We start from the raw sequence: 24,087 nt of genomic DNA on the forward strand, positions 1-24,087 counted from the left end.
ATCCCCAAATGTCAGGAACCCAGAGCTGGAAAGGAACAGCTCCAAGGAAAGACCCACAGCTCTACAGGGTTCAGACTTTGTTTAGGTCAGAGATTTGAGGTGTTATTCACTAAAACCCAGAGAGACAAATTCTGACCCTGACAACAAAGCAGTGAAAAAGAACTTGTAAGGTTTGAGGTTAAGATTCTTATGGCAGAGATTGAAGTCACCACATCTACCCTGTGGTTAGGATCCTGTGTGCTGTGGGAAATCCACGGCAGAGCTGTGCCCAGGTGGTGCAGGACACGCCTGTGGCCCTGCAAACTCCACCTCTTTGCCATGGCTTAGTTTATCCGTGGATGGCACACAGCACTGAAGACAAGGGGGCACAATATTTAGGAATGATTTTCTTGAAAATGAAACCCACATGACGAAGGAGACTTTGCTTCTGTTTTACCAGGGCCGGGATTAAATTGTGAGAAGGTATTTCATGTTGGGACTCAGATGTTCTGCATCACTCTACATTAGGCTTCTGCAGCACTTCACTCTAACAAACTAGAAATAGAGCCCCATCTCTCTCTCTCTAAAGGCCTTTGAAGGATCAACTGTCCAATTAAGAAATGACACCTCAATGATTTCTACTTTTGACCTAACAACCAACCACCCATGGCTGCAATGGGGACTTTTTTATCCAATTACACAAAAACACCCAAAACCCATGGAGAAGAAGGTGAAGAAGTAGGAGCAGCCTCTGCCCTAAAACCTACATCTTGCTTTATATATATTAATATTATCTAAAACTTTAAACCCCAAGTTTCCCACCATGTGTTATCATACACTTCTATTCAAACTCCACACCCACAATCCCAGTTCTGTCATTCCATTTTGGAAGCTTCTCCATGGCCTCAGGTCAATGCAGTGTTCTCTTGGGGGTCAGAACAGAAATCTGAAATTCTCAGCAACCAGGGCTCCAGCAACATGATTCCAACCACACTGTGATCCCTGACTGAGGATGGTCCAGAGATTCCCAGTCTAGTGACAATCCAGCTGGGCCTGGAAGAAAAAGCTGCAGGATCACACAAACTCTATTTCTGCTCCCAGCACCATGAGAGTTACAATGCCAAAGGAATATGCCTGCTCATCTGCCATTATTATTATCTCTAGGGTGCAGTGTGGATGGTATTTGAATACCTTTTTCTGGGAATTCTTCACCAGAAAAATTAATTTTGTACTGTTTGCCTCCCCAGGAAGAGCATCTAGGTAAATACAGCCTGGCTGTGTATTCAAGAGGGATGAGGAAGAAATATTCTGAAGGCTTTTCCAAGAAATCTGGTGGTTTATCCATTTGAGGTTTGTCCTGTCTGCACCCATGTCTAGCAAAAAAACCTTTCCTTAAATTATTGCAGGGCAGTTTGAGTGTGCCACCTTTCTGTCCCCTTGCTAAGCTGATCCTGAACTTTCCCAATGCACTTCCAGGCTTTCAGCCTCATTGATGTGACTGATTTCACAGTAAGTCAGCATCAGCCATTTTAGCTTCAGCTGCTCCATTTGAGGAAAAGATTCTTTATGGAGGCAGAAGCTTGGTTTGTGCCTGGAAAATGAAGATTTTGGTCATCATCACCAACAGAATTCATTCAACTCAACTTCAGACCTCCACAATGATTGTGTTAATAGGCAAAGCAGAAAAAAGGGCATTTATCATCCAACCTTCTCAGCAGAAGGTGGATGCAAAAATAGGACAAGTGTAAATTCTGTAAGTATTTGTGTCAGGGAGTTCCAAGTTCTGATTTTGACCTCTTGACTATAAATGCAGTTTCAGTATCTAGCACTGATAAAGATCTCTCTACTTTATAATCCCATTTTGAGGAGACATGAATTCACCCACTCTATTAGGTGAACAAACTTAGAGAATCCTAGAATGGTTTGGGTTGGAAGGGACCTTAAAATTCATCCAATTCCCACTCCCAGCCATGGGGACACCTTCCACTATCCCAAACTGCTCAAATCTCCATCCAACCTGGCCTTGAACACTTCCAGGGATCCAGGGGCAGCCACAGCTTCTCTGGCCACCTGTGCCAGGGCCCAGAAGAATTTCCACCCAATATTTAATCTAAATATCCCCTTTTTCACTTAAAACCATTCCCCCTTTCCCAAAAACATCTAAAAAGCATGATGATAAGGTCAGAGAAATTCAGCAGAGAGTTTAAGAATGAATCAATGTTTGGAACACAGAGATAAGTGAAGCACTTTTCCTTGCATTTGCCTGAGGAAAAGCAAAGTTTGATCACAGCTTGGGTCCCAAAGGGTGCACAGGAGACTTGTTCAGACAAAGACTCTACAGAATGGATACCAGAAATAAGCACAGACCCCGTGTCTGTCATCACATGCCCCTGGCTTCTCCCTTGAATATCTTCCTTGTTCTACCAGCTCCAATATGAATTTAGTAGAAGACACCTTATGCAGTGTCACATGGATAAATCCATCAGTGCCCAAAAAAAGCATCTTTGACCAAGGAGAGATGTATCCATAGAGATCAAAGCTACCTAGGTCTGTATTCTACTTTAAAGGGAGCCACAGAGAAAACTTTCAGGTTGTAGAGACATTTTCCTATCTATGCCTTCCCAACTCTAGGAATTCATTAGCTTGGATTCAATCCTAGCCCTGTTGTTCTTGGGCACAGCTGCTTCAGGGAGGGAGACACAGTGAAGTAATGTCTTCCCAGTGGTGCCAGGGGAAATAACAGCAGATAATTCAAAGGCTCTGAGAGAACAAGAGGCTGATGAGACACTCAATAAAAAATGTGAAACTGAAAAAAAACCCAGAAAACCTGCTCCATCATCCTTGTGTGATGGAAACATAATTCAAAATCTCTCCTTGCATCACCACACTGCCTCTTAATTACCATCTCCTACCCCCTGGTGCCCTCACCAGTTTCTTTCCTGTTGATTTACAGGATTTAACAAGGATTCAATGTGATTCCTTGTAGGAATCATCACGTCCCTTCAAATCCTTTTTTTCCTTTCAATTCCTTGACATGCCTGGGAACGTTGCTTCCTCTCTACATTTTTCAGAGGAAGGACAGGAGGATTGGGACTGGAAAACAAGAGCTGATGGAGTTCTGAAGGTAAAGATTGATTTGACAGTGAGTCATGAACACCTAATCACCAACGAGGCCTCACCACTTCTATTCAAATTCTTGTGCTGAGTTCACTTTTGGCACACCTTGGCTCATTCCAGGTTAGTGCATTTCAGGCACTTTGAACACTAAATTGTAGACACAAATCTGCAAATCACTCGAGGAATTCTCCCACCATTTGAGAGGGAGCCACACTCAAGGGACAAGTCTGCAGTATCTCGTTCCAACAGTGGAAAACAAGACAGGGAACAGGCTGGGAAAATATTTCATGCCACTCTATGGTTCTCCATTTCATCAACAGGGTTCTTCCCATCAAAATTCAGATTTTGGGGTAATCCAGACCTCCAGCATTACCTAGTCAATATAACAAAGACAGAAGCTAAAGGTGGGATATTTCTGATCAAATGTAGACACCTAAATGTGATTATTCAGAACTGACATGGTCACCCTTTATTCCATGTGTCCAGAGAGAAAAAATAGACATAATCTAATCTATGCTGAGGATGAAATAAATTATTTCTCAGGCTCTGCTTGGTAGACCAGAGGTACAAACTGAGGAAGGTGACTTGCTCATTGGTAGTGCAGATGCAATTGCAGGTATCAACATCTAATTAGATAAATCCCCTGCTAAATGCACCTAACCCAGGAAACTGTCATCAATATCTGAGTAACTCCTGTGTCAGTCTTTCCTAGCCCCAGGGCTGGGAACAGGTCAGAAGAGTCTGGATTGGAGAAATAGAAATTAAAAAAAGTATGCATGTGGATCAGCAGTGAGATTTATCAATTCTGATCTGGCAGAAAAGACCTGAGGGCTGGTGAGAGGGGTCCAGCACAAACAGGGGCAGCTCCACAGTAGGACAGGGATGAAAACTCAAACAAAGGAAATTGGAAACACTGATGTAAGAAATAGCCTGGCACCACTGCCTGGGGAAGTTGAGTACGAAGTAATCACTGCTCTCCTTCCTCTCTTGTCTGCCTTTGGCTTTCATTACTCCCCTTTATCAGTTTAATTCCTCCTCCAGAGCAAGGGAGTCAGATTCTGGGTCCTGCTGAGATTTCATTTCCTTCAAATTCTCTTTTCCATTCAGGCTGTTAGTGATGACTGAACAGGAATGGACACATAGGGTCAGCACATGCCCCCTATTTCTTCTCATATAAAGTTTCCTAAAGAATTTAAAGCATTTAAGAGGAAGAATCCATCATAAAACTAATGGGAAAAAAAAATAAACCAAACAGAAAATCTCAAGGCAATCATTGCCTCTGAAGCATTAAAGGCATGGCCCAGCAGCAGAAGGAGAGAAAACTGCTGTGAAGAATAAAGAAATAATGAGCAGAACATCTGGGCATGAGAGGTGGAGTGGGAGAGAAAGGAGGAAACATCAGAAACCCCATTTGGTCGATGTTTGTGTTCTCTGAGCACAGCAAGGGGGTAAAGCAAAGGCAGCAGAGCTGAATTCTTGCAAAATGGAGGAACCAGAAGTGGTTGTTCCTCTCTTGCCACCCAAGGATGGGGCTTCCCATACAGAAAATCACCAGTGCTGAAAACAAGGTCCCCAAAGAGCAGAGATTTTCCCATTGGCACATTTTGCACCATGTGGGCACCTTGGAGAAGCACCCTAACATTTTATAATATTGTTCTAGACACTGTAGAAATACAGAATACAGAGACTGTTCATGTCCCAGACCCTCTTTGTGCCACCTGCCATAAAAAGTGGATTTTTCTTTTAAGTCCCAGTAACTTGACCATGTTCACAAGCCCCTACAGACTTCCTAAAATCTCATGATCCCATTTCAGACCCACTGAGGAGAAATAAATTCTCAAAAAAATTATATATTGAATTTTTCGATGGGAATTTTCAGGCAGGAATAGTCAAAGAGGTAATTGTGTGCTTCTCCTCTGAATAAGCAGAATTTTGTTCACCAGTTAGGAGGGATTTCTCCCTTCTTTCAGCTATTTCTGACAAGCAAGGGAGTTATTCCCTATCTTTCTCTTTCTTTGAAAGAAACAAGCTGATAACATTTCCACTGTCATCATTCAGTCTTAGTGCTGAATATAAAAAAAAATATATGGGGCAATTTTCATTTTTCCCAAATAAGAAATAGCTTGTGTGCAGCAGGAGAAATTCAAGAGGAATCAACACCCTGCACTTATGACTGGTTAACTTCTGGAGAGTTACTGCATCTCCAGGGAGTCTTGTGGCGAAACATCTCCCACAAATTCAACCAATAAGGAGGTGGTAGAATTTTGTTGATATTTTTTAGCTAAGGAGATCAAGCTTTGTTGAGAATGAGGGTGGCAGGATCTGGCTTGAAATAAGTATCATGAAATAATGAAAGGCCAGTCTCGAGGTCAGGACTTAGAGTGAAATGCTGCAGTCCCAGAAGTGAAATGAAATCAATTTAAAACATGTCTACAAAAAAAAAAAAAAATCATTTAAAATGCAGAGAAAAAGGCCAGCCAGCAGGATTCGTGGAATGAAAGGGTTTTCAAACAAGAAATACATCAGAATCCTTCACTGTAAAATTAATCTCTTAGAGGGGATATGTTGGTTTTTTTTTTACTCTAAGCCACGTCAGCTGTGGAAGTCATTGCCACAGGATGTGGGGAACAACTAAAAGATGCTCAATGAGCCTGGGAAAATCTTCCCAGTGATTCAGCCTGCAAATACTGGGGGAGCAGAATAGGGAGCAGCTGGGTTCTGCTCAGAGTGAGAGCCTGAAAGGATCCGGTCCCTTCCTGCCTGAGTGGGTGATACAATTCCATCACATTGAGATGCAAAAGCCTTTTCCAATGGCTCTGGGCTTCCTCCACCTCTGAGCTGTGTCCTTTCCATTGGGAACAGGCAGGAGGAGGAGTTCAGTGTGAATAGTCCCCAGCTGTCAGGGTTATTCTGGATTTGGGTGATAAAGAAATAAAAGCTGGCTGGTGAAATGGTCTCCTCTCACCCGCGGAGTTCTGTGAATTCCTGAATCCAAACAATAAGGAACAGGTCTCATGATCAACTTCTGGCACCATTCTGGGGGCAGGAGGTAAGAAACAGGCTTTTTCCCCCTTTATTCCCTGCTCATGCCACTTCTGGACCAGGGAAAAATTGGGAAGTTCTTCTGAAGAGCACAAAGAGGGTCTCAAAACCACATCCCTGGGGGTGGAATGGACTGCCTGAGGTACACTGAGCTTTCCCCACTTCCACCATACCCCACAGTTCCTCCGCCCAGAGCTGGGCAGCAGAACAGAAATGAATTTATGCATGAGATAAATAGCAGGGCCCTGATGGAAACCCTCCTCTCTGATGGAAATGCTCCCAGCACCTAAAATACAGGAACGGGATGCTTTAGAGGACACTGATAACACAGGTCCCTGCATTCTGACCTCCTGTGCTTCTGCACTAAAACGGGCTGCAAGAAAAAGGGGAGACAAAGCTCCCCTGTTTTATCACACACAATGTGTTCTATCAGCCTTTCTCTGTGGTTTTATCAATTCCAGTCACAGCAGAAGCAGTTTGGACAGGACTCAGTAAATGGACTCTGATTTCCAATTAGTTTCTTTGTCATTCTTTGCCCTTCTCTCCTTGGTGCTGGCCAAAGGCAGCTCCTGCTGCAGCCAGGAGGAAATAGGACAGGATATTAAACTATAAATTTCTTTGCTCACTGCCTCAGTTTCTTATCTCAGCAAAAGCACGAGTATCCTTCATCAAGATTACAGACACCACAAGGATAATCCCTGCAAAGGGCCTCAGATCATGGGAGAGATTCCCAAATTATTGCTGAGATGAGGAAGGAAAAGGAGCTGCTGCTCCAGAGCAGCGCTTTGTGTCACATCCTGTCCCCAAAGCTGTTGTCATAAAGGCAAAAATCATCCAGGCATCATTTCTTTTTAATTTTTTTAAATTATTATTTTTACAGACATTTTATAACCTTAAGTAAATAAAAAAATTCCTGACCTCTGACAATAACCAGGAATGGTTCTTATGCACCCCCATTGATTGAATTTTTGGTTTTAATTTCCCCAAGCTCATTCAGCAGCGCTGATGCTCCTCTCACCACCAAGTGTTTGCTTTGACAGGGCTGAAAACCCCTCCAGGCACCCCAGGAAACGGTGGAAAGCACTTTTAAATTGTCAGCTCAAGGTGCAGGGTCTGAGACTCACCTGGAGAAGAATCATTGAGAGGGTTCAGGGCCGTCGCCCTCCGGATCTTCTCCAGACAAGTCTCTTGCTCCTTTTTAATGATGCAGTTGGAATGGGTTGCTGCAACCTGAAATATGGGGGAAAATGAGGGGGAAAAAAAAAAAAAAAAGCAGTTACAAAAATAAATTCGTTTGTGAGGTGATCAGGAAGTGTCAGTAAGTTTTAAGAACGCATAGCAAGAAAAAAAAAGAGAAAGAAGAAAGAAAAATATCATTTAAAGCTGAGAAAAAAACTGTGACCAACTTAATTTTCTTTCTGTTTTTTCTTCTTTACTTTTACTCCATTATTTTTTCCTAGCAGGTCTAAGGCCTAATTAAGTAATTAAATTCACATAAATTATTTGGGGGTTTTATATTGTTATCCTTGTCAAAATGTGATTTCTAACAGGTTTGTTAGAAATTTTTATTTTATTGAAAATATTATATTGTATTGAAAATTTTATTTTATTGAATCCCTTCTTAACATAAAGCTGAACAAGGGTGTCTCTTATATACAAAAATAATTTCAAGAACAATAAGGAATAAATTTCAGCTAGGTTTGATCTTCCACCAGTTTCTTGTGAGTCTTTACACAATTCATTAAAATCTCTCTGGAATCTAAACCAAATTAAAAGCTTTTTCTCTTATTCTGTCACCCTGTTCATTCCTTAGCGTTGCCTTTATTTATTTCCAGAGAATTCAAGGCAAATTCTTTTGTCAAAAACAATACAATGTCAAATAAATCAGGTTGACTTGATCCAAATATTTTCTTTCTTTTTTTTTTCTGTTTTCTATCTTTAACTGTCTAGTGCAGACAACTACAAGAAAAAAGTAAAGGGGGAATAAATAAGGGAATAAAAAAATTCGTTTATGAGAGGAACATTGCAGCCAATACAATCCAGGTAATCCCAAAGCAGCAAGAAAATAAGGATGTGACCCATTTCTGGAAATCAATACAGGATTTCATTCCTACAGCAGACAGGAGCCAGGGAATATCAATTAAAGGAGAATAAAACCTCAGATTTCATGAGATCACTGTATAGGGGCATGGCTGAGGTTCGAATCCAGTGAAAAGCACCATGAAAATCAGTGCCCTGGCTGAAGGTGAGTTGTTGGATTAAGCCCTTTTCTCACCCAGAGCTGGGGCAATTGAGAGGTGCTTTAAAAACTTTTATTCCATTTTTAGTCTCATGTGAAGGGTGAGAAAATCCAGATGTTATCATTCACACCATCACAATTAAAATTACAACTTCCAAATTAATATAGTGTTTAAAAGACTTTTAACATAAATACATTCCCCCAGAAATTACTAATAGTTCACAACAAAACCAGGACTTTCTAATTATAAACAAAGACAGTAATAGAATTCTTAGAGTTTCAATTTTTTAAACTGTCATCTCAAAAAATGATAATGAAGACTGATAACTTCAGCTCTTACTTACAATACTCCAATAATGATTCAACCAAAACCAACAATATTACTATTACATTACCATTAAATATAAATAAACAAGTTGTGTACCAAAAAACACCTTTTAAAAGCTTTAACCCAAAACCTAATGTCCTCCAGATAAAATGTATCAGCAATGAACAACCAAAGCTAACAGACATTCTAACACACCTCAGTAAAACAATTCACATTACAAGTATACTAAACACAAAACCAAACATCATTACGATTTCTCAAACAATTAAAATTTAGCAACACACATAAATACTCTCACAAAAAATTAAAAGAGCTACCTTATATCCACAAAATAAATTCATAATCTCTGTTATAAATCCCCCAAAAAGCCCCAACAACCATCCATCCCTACTTAATACTATTACATTATCAATAAAGAAGTTATATACTGAAAAATACCTTTTAAAAACTTTAACCCATTACCTTATGTCCTTTAGATAAAACATATCAGCAATGAACAACCAAAGCAAATATACATTCTAACACACATTAGTAAGACAATTCACATTACAAGTATACTAAAACCAAACCCAAACATCACTATGATTTCTCATACACTTTAACCAAACAATAAAAAATTAGTAACACCCATAAATACTCTCACAAAATTAAAAAAAACCTACCTTATATCCACTAAATAAATTCATAATCACTGTTACAAATCCAAAAACACCCCACAACTATCCATCCCTTCATAATACAAAACCTCATCACAATATTAAAGAAATGTATTATCCCAATAGAAAACAAAAATAAAAGTGAATTTTTAATAAAAGCTATAATAACTGTGGTTCACTGGAGCACTTTTATTATTTTATTTCCCATCCCATTTCCTTCACTCTTGACAATGGAAAACCACAGAGGAAGGGGTGTGGGACCTGCTTCCCCTTATCTGCTAAGCAGGGGCACGCAAACAGGGAAAGAGATCCCCAAATTTAATCTGCTCTGGGTTCTTTTGGAGCCCCATCTGCCCAGTTCAACTTTGCTTCCCTCACATTCCCAGGGAATGGAGTGAACAGTTTGGATCAGGGATGCACCACCCAACAAAACCTGAGAGCAAATCCCAAGGCAGGTGAAATCCTTTCAGCAGCTGAAGGGGCTTATAAATAAGAAGGAGAGAAAGTTCTGCACAGGCAGACAGTGACAGGCCAAGAGGAATGGATTTAAGATAAAACAGGGGAGATTCGGTGTGGGAACCCAGGACATTGCTCTGGCTGCCCTGGAGGACTCCAGACCCTGGCAGGGGGCTCAGAGACCTTGGCACAGAGTCACAAACACCTGTGACTTCAGTTTTAGCCCTTGGAAAAAACAATTACCAACTTTCTATGAAGATGTACAAGACACAAAAGTTTAAGTAGATTGATAGTTAATTTGTCACAGGGTGAAAAAGTAGAATTTGGGGGATTTAGAATGGGGGTTCAGGAGGCAAGATGGAGGGATCTGGGTGTGTCCTGTCCTCCTTCTTCTTGTTCTCCATCTTCTGCTGCGATGGTGACACTTCTGGATTGGTTTAGAGTAGAGCCAGATTGTCTAACATAGGTGATAGGTATTGGAAAATTATTGTAAATAAAGTACACGTAGTTCTTAGTATAAAAAGCCAACACCACCCCAAGGGCAGTCAGTGTGCCATGAACTGACCTGCCAGACAGACCTCAGCAGGTCAGAGAAGGAATGTAATGGATAAGAGAAAATAAACAACCTTGAAAACCAGAGCTGAGGAATCTTTTCTTCTTCTTCGGTCTCAGGGCTGGGAAAAAGAGACTTTTTAACACCTCGGGGTCATCTCGACACCAGAGACCTCGACAACTCAGATCAATATTTAGGAAGAAATTGCTCCCTGTGAGGTTAGGCAGGCCCTGGCACAGGGTGCCCAAAGAAACTGTGGATATTCCATCCCTGGAAGTGTCCAAGGCCAGGTTGGACGGGGCTTGGAGCAGCCTGTGACAGTGGAAGGTGTCCCTGCCCATGGCAGGGGTTGGGATGAGATTTATCTGCAAGGTCCTTTCTAACCCACATCAGTCAGTGACTCTCTAATAATCCAGTTTGATGGTGCTTGTGTTGTGCTTTTGTTTGTGTGATGATGCTCTGAACCATCTGCACACTTTTTTTTTTTTGGTAAATTTTAAAAGCCACCACTGCCATTTCAAGGACAGAGAGGGTTTCCTGATGAACTCTCCTGGAAGGCTTTCCTCACCATTTGTAGGAACTCATAATGCTGCTCAGTTTCATCATCTCCACGACCCCAGTAATAAATTTCAGGTATTTTCCCCTGGGGGAAACACCAGGCACAACCATATTGGATTTGTTTGTCTTCCAAACAAACACAGTTCTGTTTTAAGGGCTCCCAGGTGCCTGGAAAAGATAAATTGTCACAGATCTCCAGGATCTCCCAAGAACACAAGGGCTTTTGCTACATCATCCCCTAAGCATCCCCAAAGATAGAGAAAATTGCATTGGCTGACATTCAAGTTCTTAGAATATATTAAAAAAAAAAAAAAGATAAAAAGGGAAATAGCAAGAAAAACAGAGTTCTGCTGTTAGTGCAGGTTCACCCTCCACAGTTGTCCATGTCTCAGAGGAGTGTCCAGAGGTTGCCTCAACACACAAATGTGGCAGTTTCTATGCAGTTCACCAGGTACAGATAAGAAAAGCTGCCATTTAGTAATAATAATAATAATAATAATAATAATAATAATAATATAATGATGCATTGTCTATGCAAGAAGGATGTGACTAAACCAAAGGAAATATTTCTTCACACACTTAACTTGCAGAAGTCTTCAGCTTAAAATTGTGGATGAAAAATGCCACACATAGATGCATATATTTATCCAAAGTCCATTAAAGGATGGAGGCCAGAGACACCAGAACAGGTTATTCCAGGTTATTCCAGGTTATTCCAGGCTCTGGAATAACCTGGAATCCCTGGCAGTGCCCAAGGCCAGGCTGGACAGGGCTTGGAGCAACCTGGGATGGTGGAAGGTGTTCCTGCCACGACAGGGCTGGAACTGGATGAGCTTTGAGGTCCCTTCCAACCCAAACCATTTTATGATTCCGCTCTAGAATACCAAGAAAACCACCATGCCCCTGTTCTCAGAGACATTTGATAAGAAAATTTTGATTCAATCCACAATGAAAAGACTTTCTTTTGGTATCTTTGCTAGAGGTGCATCAAAGCCAGGGCATGATTGATTGTAAAGAAAGCCAAAGGCTAAAAGCTCAGACTTTACTGTTCTCCTTGCAGACTGGCACATCTAGTCAGAGGTCTCTGACTAAACTGAATGATTAAATTTAGTCAAATGATTAAATTTAGTCAACTGTATCCCAGTAAGTCTGGCTTAGGAGGCTCAGGTGTGGACAGAGAGAGCACCAGAGCCACATGGTTCACCTGTCCCTGCAGGTTTCCTCCAGCTTCACTGTTGCCACAATATTCTGATGTGACTTCCCATCACCCTCTTTGCGCCATTTCGTTGCACTTCATCAACAGATTTAAAAAAATAATTTTGGGGAACATGGAAACCAAAACAGAAAGCAAAGAAAAGGAGGAAGAATCAACCTCAGTGTCAGAGGAGAGAGCAGGAGCTGCCTGTCATCTCTGTTAACAAGTAATTCCATATCTGGGAAAATCAAAATCAAAATTGAATTGCTCATAACAAAAGACATTATTATTGGTGCTTTAATTGATAGGATGGGACCACAAAAAACTGATTTATTGCTCAGATAAAGATCAGTCTCAGATGCTGTGAGATTTGAGAGGAGCAAGCAGTCAGCCATAGCTCAAAGTGTTCACAAGTTCTTTGTGACAAGACAATATAGAACTTTCTAAACCAAGGGACAGTTGCCACAAAGTTCATTTTGCTTTTCTAACCCATCACCTTTACTTAATTTTGGTGCACTGCAGATGCTTTTACCCAATGGGCTTCTATCACACTTATACACATCAGATTTTATTACAACCTCTAAACTCTCAGCTTACTCTATACAACCACATTACTACATTATAAACCCTTCACCATCTTATTAATACAGTTTTAAACTTACTTAAGTCATATTCTTACTTAAAACCACAGAAACATAAGTTTATGATTTTCCTGCTTAATATCTGTGTATTATATTTTTACAGCAACCCAAGCTTCTCCCAAGTCTGCAAATCAAACCCTCCATTTGGAAGTTTCTGTTTTTCCATTGCCCACAAAAAGGTTTGTCTGTTGAATGCTATCACATTGTTTGTCTGGTGAATGTTGTCTATTTAACATTATCACATTTCCCTGAAAGGATCCAGGGGTTTGATGTTTCTCCATTGACCATGGAGTGGCAGAAGCTTTAATTTGCCAAATCAGGTGTCAACAACTGAAGGCAGAGCCCAATTCCAATGGCAGCGCAAGCCTGAACTCCAGGCCTTGTGATCCCATTTCTTCTGCCTCAAGGACATTTGCAATTTCCTGTGCTCAGCAGAGACAGCCTGGTCTCGGTTTCCCAGAAGAGATCAGTGATATGTGCAGTTAAAGAGTGTTTTGACACATACTAGAAAAAAATCAAGAATCCGAGTCGATAGCGCATGAAATTCGCAGGTCTTTGAAAAATTTATTACTTTCAATGAAGTGAAAGATTCTGACTCACATCAGTTTAGAGAATGTGTATATTCATTTAGATACAGAGAAAGTAAAATTCAATATCTGTTTGGTTCTGAGAGAGCACAAGAAGCTGGAAGGACATGCAGAGGTACAACAAATTCAGAGATTTCATTTCCCTCACATGGTTTTTATTAAGGTGGCCACCACAAATATAAACTGGCATGTGCTTTGTGCAAATTCCAGTACTTAACTCTTTCCTGTTCCCTTGAACTTATGGTAAAATTAATAACAATCATGTTATGTTACAACTTATGTATTTACAATAAATTTGATAGATATAACTACATGTTTCATATATATTTATATATTATAAATTTGGTCTATATAATTATAAATACACACCAACCATGCAGAACAGTCCAGCCAAAAAACCTGAATTGTCTTTGACTACATTCAGTTATTCAAAAAGCACCATTTTGCTCATTTTGACCATTTGACCTCACAGTCTCAGGTCAAATTCAGTGTTCTCTTGGGGGTCAGAGTCTGTCAGCACAGAAAGTCTAAAATTCTCAGCAACCAAGTCCTTGACTGCATTCAGTTATTCACAAAACACCATTTTGCTCATTTTGTTCTCAGTAAGAATATTCACAGCTGCTATGAATCTTGATTTCTCTGCATGAGTTTACTCAGAAGTGAGATGTCCCCAGCACTCCTGAGAACCTCTAAGTTAAGAAAATCTGCTCTGAAGTCCTTGTAATGATGTGATGGTGAGATGGGAATTCACTTGGCATTTCTATAAAAGCCAGATCAAATATGGCAATTCAGTACCACTAACTGTTCTTTCCTTCTCTGCATTCTTGTGTTAAGTCTTTAGAGTCCTGATTTTTTTCCTGTTTTTTTTTTTTTAAGTAAATGGGAACATTTCTACTCCATTCAGGATATGCCATATCAGGCACTGTGACAATGAGAGGGGTAATGAGGGGACAGATAAGAATCAAAACCAACAACAACAGCAAATCTTCATTAAAACTCCATGGCCATGGTTTTACATCCACACAAAGATGAATTAGAGTGTGATTCACCTTTTGCCTGAGTGTTGTTCCTAAAATAATGCAAGAGAGGAGTTTAACCCACAAGGTAGATGAGATCACTCACTTCAAGCTGAATTACACACATTTTACTAATTCTATTATGACTTCCAGTATTGAAAAGTTAGCTTCAAAAATGATAAATTGTTCTGTGAGCATTGCCAAAAGAGGCTCACTTTGTCATGGAAACAACACTGCTGAGTCCCTGTTCCCACCAAGCAATGATTCAACTGGTCACACCAGGGCCAAGACTTGCAAAAGGCTCTGTTAAAAATAGAGGGGTTTGGGAAGGAGATCTGACTATCTGCATTTTTTTCCAGAACTGATTTGCATCATTGCTGGGCCCCACAACACTGACTTGGCAGCCCAACAAGTTGCTGTCCCCAGAAATGTCTGAGGTTTGCTACTTGATTGCGTTTCTTTCCTTCCTGTGAAAATGTGGGAATCCATAAAATCAGAGGGGTTTGGGAAAGCTGCAAAAGGCAGGCCCCAGAGACAGCAGAACTGTGATTGGAGCTGAGCAGTACCATGAGATTGGTCAGCAGAAAAATTATGTAAGTAGAAAAGTAAGGACAAATAGAACAATGGTCTGTGTATTAATGCTTGTCTAGAATAACTCCCTAAGCTGCAGAAAAGTTTGTCTAGCAAGATATTAAGTTCTAAGCTTAATAATGGAGCTCTGTGCATTGTGTTTGAAGGCTCACAAGCAGGCATTGTATTTGAAATAAGCAAGCACTGTTTAACCAAAGGTACCTGTGGTTACAGTGGTTGGATGGAACTACTGTCAATGTGCTTTTGCTTTGTGTGATTGGTCAAAAAACTTCTAGAGTGAGTTGTAACATTAAGTTGTCTGCTGCCTGGGATGTGAGCTGCTGGCATTTTCCCATTGTCATAACCATGGAATGAGAGTGATGCTGGAAAATAAAACAGCTCAAGACACATTACTCAGCAGTCCTGTCCCATTTGTGATTTGTACATAAACCCTGGCCAGAAATATGCAAATGGTATCCAAACTCCTGTGATTTCAGAACACTCCACACTGAGTGAAAGGGTAAAGCCATTGGGATCTCCTTCAGTCCCAGCCACAAATGGACAATCTGCAGCAGAACCTGGACACCACGCTTTAAACAAATTGTGCAGGAAAAAATAAAATCCCCAGCAGCAGAACACACTGCCAGGAAAAGGCATTGATCCCTTCCCAAGTGCCTGATGGAAATTTAAGATCTGGGTACCTTCTGACACTCCTGGAGAGATGCACATCCCAGTGCAGGTTAGAAAACAGCAGCAGCACAATCAACAGGTCCCTTCTCTCAGTGGATGCCTTCTGAAGTGAATGCTGGACAAAGGAGGTGTTACACAACAAGGGGTAAAACTATTTTTGAGTTTGCCTGAACTGGATTTTTGTAGTATCACAGAATTATAGGATGGCTTAGGTTGGGAGGGACCTCAGAGATATTTTCCCAATTTTCCTGTCTTGGGCAGAGACAACTTCCAGTGTCCCAGGGTGATCCAAGCCCCATCCAGCCTGGCCTTGGGCACTTCCAGGGATCCAGGGGCAGCCACAGCTGCTCTGGGCACCCTGTGCCAGGGCCTGCCCACCCTCCCAGGGAACAATTCCTTCTCAATATCCAATCTAAACCTGCTCCCTTTCAGTTTGAAGCCATTTCCCTTTGTCCTGTCACCACATGCTCTTGTACATAACCTCTCTATATCTTTTTGCAAGCTCCCTTATCTTGGAAATCAGCTGTAAATCCCCTCTTTGAGCATTGTGAAGCATTCCCAGGACAGCTGAGGAATTCCATGGGAAGTGTCATCTTGGATTAAACCAACAGATCCCTTTCCCCTATCTCTAATAGCAGGTGATGCTTCTCAAAGCATTCTACTGGCAGGATGAACCACTCACTGCAAAAGTGATTAAAAATCCTGCTAGACATAATGTGCTTGAGATGAAACTAAGGGTTTAATAGCCCTTCTGATTGCTGATTTTATATTGCATAAAAATGGCTTTCTCCAGCAATTCCTGGGAATTTCCTCTCCAAAGATAAAATTCTGAAGTACAACTCCCAATGGCACAGTTTGGATCTTTCTTTCATTCCTTAGAGGCCAATGTCAGTCTGAAAAGCTGATAACCTCCTGCCAGCATTGCAATTCCCACTCATTTTTCAAATTGCTCAAAAGAAAGGGAATTTAAGTGTTCAAATCAGGCTCGAATCCCTTACAAAGCTTTATGGGCAGATTCTCACCGCTTTGAGAGCTTTTAGCATGGGGCAAGACTGGGCTGCATGGCCTCACTGCAGGATATCAGGGCTGCAGGACTTGCAAATACCACTGACAATCTCTTCCAAGGACACTTTCCAGCTCCTGACACAGGTTGTGACAGGGCAGAGCTGTTGGCAAGAGAACAGCCCAGTGTGGATCCAGGGCTTGGCCAAGTCTCTGTCACAGCAAGAGATTTCCTGGCTGGGGGTTACAAGCAAGTCATGCATATGTAAATTGCTGGAATTTGTGATTGACAAAGGAGGAAAAATAATGAGTGTTTTTTTTCCTCTGTGGTCCTACTACTCCAGCCTCAGGTAACCATTTCAGATTTAGCACAGAAGTTCAGATCAATTAATAAAAATGACTGGAGTGGAAGCTGGAGGGTGGGATCTATGTTTATGCCTGGCTGAGAAGTGAGGATTTCTATCAGCATAAATCTGGGATGAGATGTTCAGATTCAGCTAAACACCTGAAATGAGGGAGCTGAAACAGAAACACTTTAATTTCTGAGCAATCTGGGAAACACTGTTCATATAATCTGTGGAACTGCTGATCCAGAGGGGTAAATCTGTAGGTTTACAATAATGTTGATTTTTCAGCTCCCAGATTTTCTCTGTTAGATCAATCTGCTGTCTTGGCAAAACTACTGGTTACTCTGAACCCTGAAATTTCCCCATGAACTCTGAATAGGGGGTTCCAGGTGATCCTTAAGAAGATCCTGGAAAACACAGCTGTATTTTCTGTCAACAACAGATGGAAAGGCATCTTCTCCTCTCCTATTTTCTCCAGAGGATTTTCAGGAAAAGCACACCTTTTTCACTCTTTAGGCAGCACTGGCAGTACAGGAATGCCCCCTGTTTGAAGCAGAGTCTGTAACAGCTGCCAGAGCAAACCAAAATCAATAGGATATAAAAGATAACCTAGAGCTTCACTCTTCTCTTCCTGGCCTACAGATTTTATGTTTAAAGCTTCAGTCTCTCCTACTCTTTGCCTTCACCCATCCCTGTCTCTGGTGGCTTTCTCTGAATGATGTCAGCTATCACATGTGCCTTCCAGGGAGAGTCATGGAAGCACAGGATAATTCAGGTTGGAAGGGACCTCCAGAAGAATCCAGCTCAAGCTTCCACTGGAAGCAGGGACAGCAATGGAATTGGTTCATTCCAATTAACCAATATAGGGTTAATTGGGCTTTTTTCCACCTGCATTTTGGAAAACTCTGAAGAAGTTTTGAAGACTGCACAACCTTGGTGGAAAGGTATCACTACAAGCCCTTGTCAAAAGTCTCTCCGCAGCTCTCTTAGAGGTGGCATTCAAGTAATCTAGTTTAAAGGTAAGGAAAATTTTTACTTTAAGTTTTAAAAGGTGATGCAATCTCCTCCAATGGGGGGAAAAATAAATTTAAGATAACAAACCAAACTAAACAAAAAAAAAAAAGACAAACAAACATTGCTGCAGGGGCAGCAATGGAAATAGTTCATTCCAATTAACCAATATAGGGTTAACTGGACTTTTTCCACCTGCCTTTTGGAAAACTCTGAAGAAGTTATGAAGACTGCACTACCTTGGTGGAACTTACTCCAGTGCTCACTTATTCTCAGAGTAACAAGGGTTCTCTCCAATACAAACCTCCCTTGTCTCAGGTTACACCAATATTCTGTTGTTCTCCTGCCACACAGCACAGTGAGAACCCTGGCTCCCTCCTCCTGATGCTCTCCTCATAAACACCACAAGGCTGCTACAAGGTTGCCCCCTAATTTTCTCTCCTTCCACCTGGCCAAAAAGCCAAAGTTCCTCATCCTCTCCTCACAGGCAATCTCAGCGCCCCTCCTTTGAACTTGCTACAGCTGACTGAGGGATTTTATCTATTGAGAATCCAAAAACTGGATGCAATATTCCAGAAGTAGTAGATTTAGATGAGATATTAGAAAGAAATTCTCTCCTGTGAGGGTGGGGAGGCCCTGGCAAAGGGTGCCCAGAGGAGCTGTGGCTGCCCCTGGATCTCTGGAAGTGTCCAAGGCCAGGCTGGACATTGGGGCTTGGAGCAACCTGGGACAGTGGGAGGTGTCCCTGCCTAGGACAGGGGGTAGCACTGGATGATCTTTAAGTTGCCCTCCAACCCAAACCATTCTGTGATTCTATGATGTACAACTGATCCATCAGGTGCTGAGTAGATGGGGATAAACATTTCCTTGCATCTCCTGCCTTTGCCCTTAATCCAGCCCAGGACACCGTTGGCCTTCTCTGCTTTCCTCAAGACACGTGCGAAGTGTGCAGATTCAAGGCTCTCAAAAATTCTTGAATGATTTTTCACTCTGGAAAGAACTTTTGAGGACTTTCACAGAGGGAATCTGCTGACATCAGGGTTCTCTCACTGTGGGGATGTTGGGAAACAGAGAAGCTCTCAGGAGCTCTGCAGCTGTCGTGCCGCTGGATGCCACGTTCATTTGCGAAGCAACATCTTGCCATTACTTGTTATTATTTGCCCATTTATACTTCACTGCATTTAAACAAAACCCTGAAGAGAAAAGGTCCCTGACAGGAAATTTGCTTTGTAGAGGCTCCCAGCAAGATCATGGAGCCCCATCTGAGTCACACTTGGAACAGGAACACGTTGATGAACAGCTACGGGAGGCTGCAGAAACACTTTCTACACACACTTACCCTGCCCAGGGGAGGAAGCTTTAATTAATCTGCTAATTAAATTAAAGCTGTTTGCCCTCAGCTAGCACACACGTTCTTCCCTTTCTCTCCTCCCTGCAGGCAGCTCCAGTGGATGCCTCGTGCTGCAGCTCTTACTCCAATATTCCCCAAAGGGGCTCTGGGAATGGGGAGACCACTGGAGAAGGAAGGCAAAAAGCTCATTATAGCAGTGGTAATTGGGAGTGCTTGAGCTTATTCTCAACTTCCCTCCTTCTCCTTTCAGTGCTCACAGACATTGGGTTGGGTATTGTGCTGAAGTGGAGGATGAAAAACAAATCACTTCACAACTGGAAAAAACCCCAAAGGAATCAAATCTTTGTACAAAAGGTTGTGCTTAGACTTGTGTTCTCAGCCAGCCTTTCTTTCTCCTTCTTTTTTCTGGAAGGTTTCATCACTATTTTGCTGGGAAAACCCAAGGAGGGGAATTAAGTGCATTTTTCCAAAGAAAAGAAGGGAGCAGACTGAATGGGATGTCAGAGCACCAGCGTGGGGCTCAGCTAAAGGGATCAGAAAGGAAAAGATGGGGCAGCCACAGCTTCTCTGGGCACCCTGTGGCCAGGGCCTCCCCACCCTCTCAGGGAAAAATTTCTTCATAAAATCCCATCTAACCCTGCCGTCTAGGAGTTTGAAGCCATTCCCCCTTGTTCTATCACTACAAACCCTTGTCAAAAGTCTCTCTGCAGCTCTCTTAGATCCAGTTTAGGGGTAAGGAAAATTTTTACTTTGAGTTTTAAAAGGTGATGCAATCTCCTCCAAGGGGGGAAAAATAAATTTAAGCTAACAAACCAAATCAAACACACAAACAAACAAACACACAAACAAAATCCTACAAGCAAAAAAAAAAAATAGAGGATAAAAAGAAAAAATAAGGAAGAAAAAAATCTGAGATATATTAACACAGTCCTGCAGGATGACAAAAGATATTAAAACAACTGAATTTTCTGCAAAATAGAAAATTCCAAATTTTTCCCCTCTAATATTCTTATCCACCATGATCCCGCAGTCTGTGTTTATACCACAGAGTGTGTTGCTAATGCCACTTTTATTAGGTGATCTAGCAAAGAAAAGTTCCTGCTTTTAGGATTGTCTGCCTATTGGCAGTCACCTTATCTCTGTTTTTAGGGCTGTCTTAGAGCTGTGCTGCTGAGGAGCATCAGGAAACACCTCTCACAGCAAAGTAATGCTTTGGACAGTTGGTTTCGATCAATATTTACGACTTAAGTTATCAGGGTGAAAAAAAAGAGAGAAGGAGACTTACAGTGTCAGTGTTTGTGTCAGTGTTTGTGTCCTGCTGGTAACAAAAATGGGATCCCAAGGTGACACAAGTGGCTGCAGATCCACCACTGGTGGATCACATCCCCATCCTCCTTCTTGGAAACACTGATTTGTGCCTTATTCTTTCACCTTCAGCACCCCAGACTGTATAGGCCTGATGCCTCAGGTTTCAGCTTTTCTATTTTTCACATTCTGTGCTGCTTCAGTGTGTGGGTCTGAGCTTCACATCAGGGCATGCTGAGCTCTGTGCACAGAGCAGGGAGACAAAACAATTCCTGCTCCAGCTGGGCACCAAGGACAAATGATCCAAATCTCAGCCCAAGAGCACAAACACCGTGGGCTGGAGAGAGAAAAACAAGCAGGGTGGGACTGCAGGGGCTAAAGCTGGAATGGGACAATGAACTGCAAGATGCAAATGGAGCAGAACTGATCCCAGGGAGAGAGCCCGGGAGCGCTGGTGCATTTTGGGGCCATTTTGGTTCATCTTGGGTGCAGCCCTGGCTGGGCTCTTGTGCTGCCCAAGGTGCATCCATGGAGGCCTTTGAATAAATCCCTGCTTTATTCTTTAGCTCTGCCCAGTCTCTGTTCTAGGTCAGCCTTCTCAAGGCATCACTGGGAGAGTGGAAGCAGTGGGCACATGGCTGATCACCAGCATTTAAATATCTGGAAACAGCTCTTGAACAGAATAATTTCAACGCAATTCTCAGGAAACAAAACCTCTGATGGTGCACAGTGGCACCATCCTATTCCTGACAGTGAATAACCAAGCTTTGGGCAGATAAGTCCCTGCCAGAGGAGTGATCAGTTCCACCAACACAATTCCCCCACTGATGCAGCAGAAGGGATTTGGTATGTTTGTAATTCATTGCTGTTTAACCACATGCAGCATTTCTGTCTTGGGCATCTGTAAGCTTAAAAATGACAATTTGATGTCATTTAATGATGCTCTGGATACCACTGTGATTAGGAAGACACATTACCTGTTTTATAGTATTTAACTCATTAAATCTTTTAATGTCTCCAATAATGCATATTAACAAATAATGACTTTCAGTGGGAGACTTGGCCTTTTTTCTTTAACCCTATAACCTACATTATAGTCATATTATTTATATTTTATATATATTATATTTTCAGAGCCTGAGAACATGCAGCTCTGAATTAGGATCATGCCTTGTGATCTGGATGCAGCACAAATGTGCCCCTCTCAAGGACATGCAGTGAACAGGTGATGAAAAATTACTTTGGACCTCAATTCCCCATCCCTGACGTTTCAAAGGAACAATGAAACCACAAAATTCTTTCAGAGATAACATAAAAGAGAGGCCCAGACTCACAGTCAGCAGGGAACTGTGCTTTAGCCACAATAAAACCAAAAGAAGCAGTAATTAATTACTGCCATTTTCACAGGAGCTTGAGAGACGGGGAAACACAATCACACCCAGTTCCTTTCTTCAATCACAAGAGCTGAACTCCAGAACATCTCAGACAAGGTGTGACAATTAGAGGGCTTTTCTTTTTACACATTATGAAAAATTCAGACACATCCACCTCAATGCCTTTTCTGAGGGGTTGAGAGCAGCAGATACAGGAGGAGAGCAGAGATGGAACAGCAAATGACCAGAACAAAACAGATGAAACCTCTGGTCCACATCACAGCCTTGGCAGAATATCCAGAATTGTTTGCTATTAACAGCTGGAGCCTTCCTATACCCTGGAAAATCTTCCCTGCTTGAAGTTGCCCCTGAACACTACTGATTTTTATTTTTTTTTTAATTTTATGAATATTGCTATGGGATGAGATCCTCAAAATTTGAGGTTTTGGAAGGATAACCTACTGTGTAAAAATCTGGACTAGCATGGAGCAACATATTTGAGAGCAGTTCTTGCTGCAGGTATGTTTTACATGCAGCTCACTCTTTCTTTCCAATTTTTTTCCTATTTTTTCCCTTTTCCTAATATTTTATGTATTAATCCAATTATTTGCTATTTCTGTATCAAGAATACTCTGCCATTACAAACTGCAACTCGAAGTTCTTCTGAACCATGATATAAAAATGCAACTTACTCCTTAATCCTGCAAAAAGTGCATTTCCTACCCATGTGTGATTCCATATCTGAATGCTTTATTTCACATGGCATCAGGACAGGAGCACAAAAGGTGTGCAAAAATGAATTTATCACCCATGCACTGCTCATGAGTCCTCCTTAGAAAACCCTACACAACATTTCCTAAGCTGAACCTCCAGGAGGTTTCAAAAAGTTCAGAAATGTTGAATATTACAAAATATTACAAAACAGCATTGCAGAATTACTAGAAACCAAACTAAACCAAACCAAACCCAGTGCCAGATTGCTTACCCACCCTGAAATCCTTACTTTACTCTTATTTCACTGCAGGGTAGGGTTTGATTTAAGGAGGGACAACAGGCAGGGATTGAGATGCTCTGGTGTTAACAGCAGATCTCCCCCTTAAAGGGTGACTTCATTCCAAACAAACCAGCAGGGCCTGGCTGCCTTTCAGACCCTGACAGAAAAGCCACAGGTCTCGCTGTCAGAGCCTTGTCATGACCCAGATTCTGCTCCAGCATCTTCTGCCTTTTGTGCCGCACAGAAATCTCCCCAGGAAAGGGATGCGGTACTAAAGAACAGAGTGGATTTTGTTAACCTGGCAGCACAAGTCCTGTTGTTCTCAACTGTGACAGCAGTTAATCTGCATTTCACAAAAAAAAATAGTGAAAATTAAAAAGAAAAAGAAAAACTTGGGGTTTTTTTAAATAAAAAATTAATAAAAAGACATTTCTGAAGTGTTGGCAGGTACAGGGACATTGTGGATGCAGAGCTGGTGGCACAGGGGCTCTTGCCCGGGCTAGCAGAAGCCTCAGCTGTGCTGTTTGCAGCTGACTGCAATGCACAGCCTTTGAAAATCAGAGCCTTTTACATATTTAAACAAGAGACCATTTTTCTTTTTCAAGAAAGGGAAAAAAAAAATAGGGTTTAGAGCCAAAGTATAAATGGCTGCAGCTCTGCATGACAGATAGAAGTGCTGGCTGGTATGTTCAAGCATCTCTTCCTAAATTTAATGTGCTGAAGGTGAGAAGTGTCAATAAGTTGGCACCCTGGAGAAAGAGGTGAGAGTTCTGCTGGGGTTTTTGTGCATGCCAGATCAGTGGGGTCCCTGACTGTTGACTAAGACACCTCAATCTTATGTATTTGAGCTTGAAAATTCCAGATCCCACTTCATTTGTGACAGAATATCCTCAGTTGGAAGGGACTCATAAGGACCATTGAGTCCAGCTCCTCACCCTGTACAGGACACCCCAAAAATCCCACCAGGTGAGAGAATTGTCCAAAAGTTCCTTGAGCTCTGCTGGGCTTGGTGCCACCACAACTTGTGGTGGTGTTCGCAGGGGTCTCAGGACGAGGGAAGAGATGAGAATCTTGACT

The 24,087-nt window shown here is 41.7% G+C and overlaps 1 protein-coding gene across 10 annotated transcripts in view; it reads right to left on the minus strand.

Moving 5' to 3' along the window:
* The window catches only part of ADCYAP1R1 (ADCYAP receptor type I), a 145,353-nt gene that overhangs the window by 78,823 nt on the left and 42,443 nt on the right, over window positions 1-24,087 (minus strand). For all 10 annotated transcript variants that reach the window (XM_036398305.2, XM_054518520.1, XM_054518534.1 and 7 more), the window contains one exon: window positions 7,263-7,368. In XM_036398305.2, coding sequence (XP_036254198.1) covers window positions 7,263-7,368 — 106 coding nt within the window. The remainder of the gene's footprint in view (window positions 1-7,262; window positions 7,369-24,087) is intronic.

Source organism: Molothrus ater, chromosome 1, assembly GCF_012460135.2.
Source record: "Molothrus ater isolate BHLD 08-10-18 breed brown headed cowbird chromosome 1, BPBGC_Mater_1.1, whole genome shotgun sequence".
Classification (NCBI taxonomy): domain Eukaryota; kingdom Metazoa; phylum Chordata; class Aves; order Passeriformes; family Icteridae; genus Molothrus; species Molothrus ater.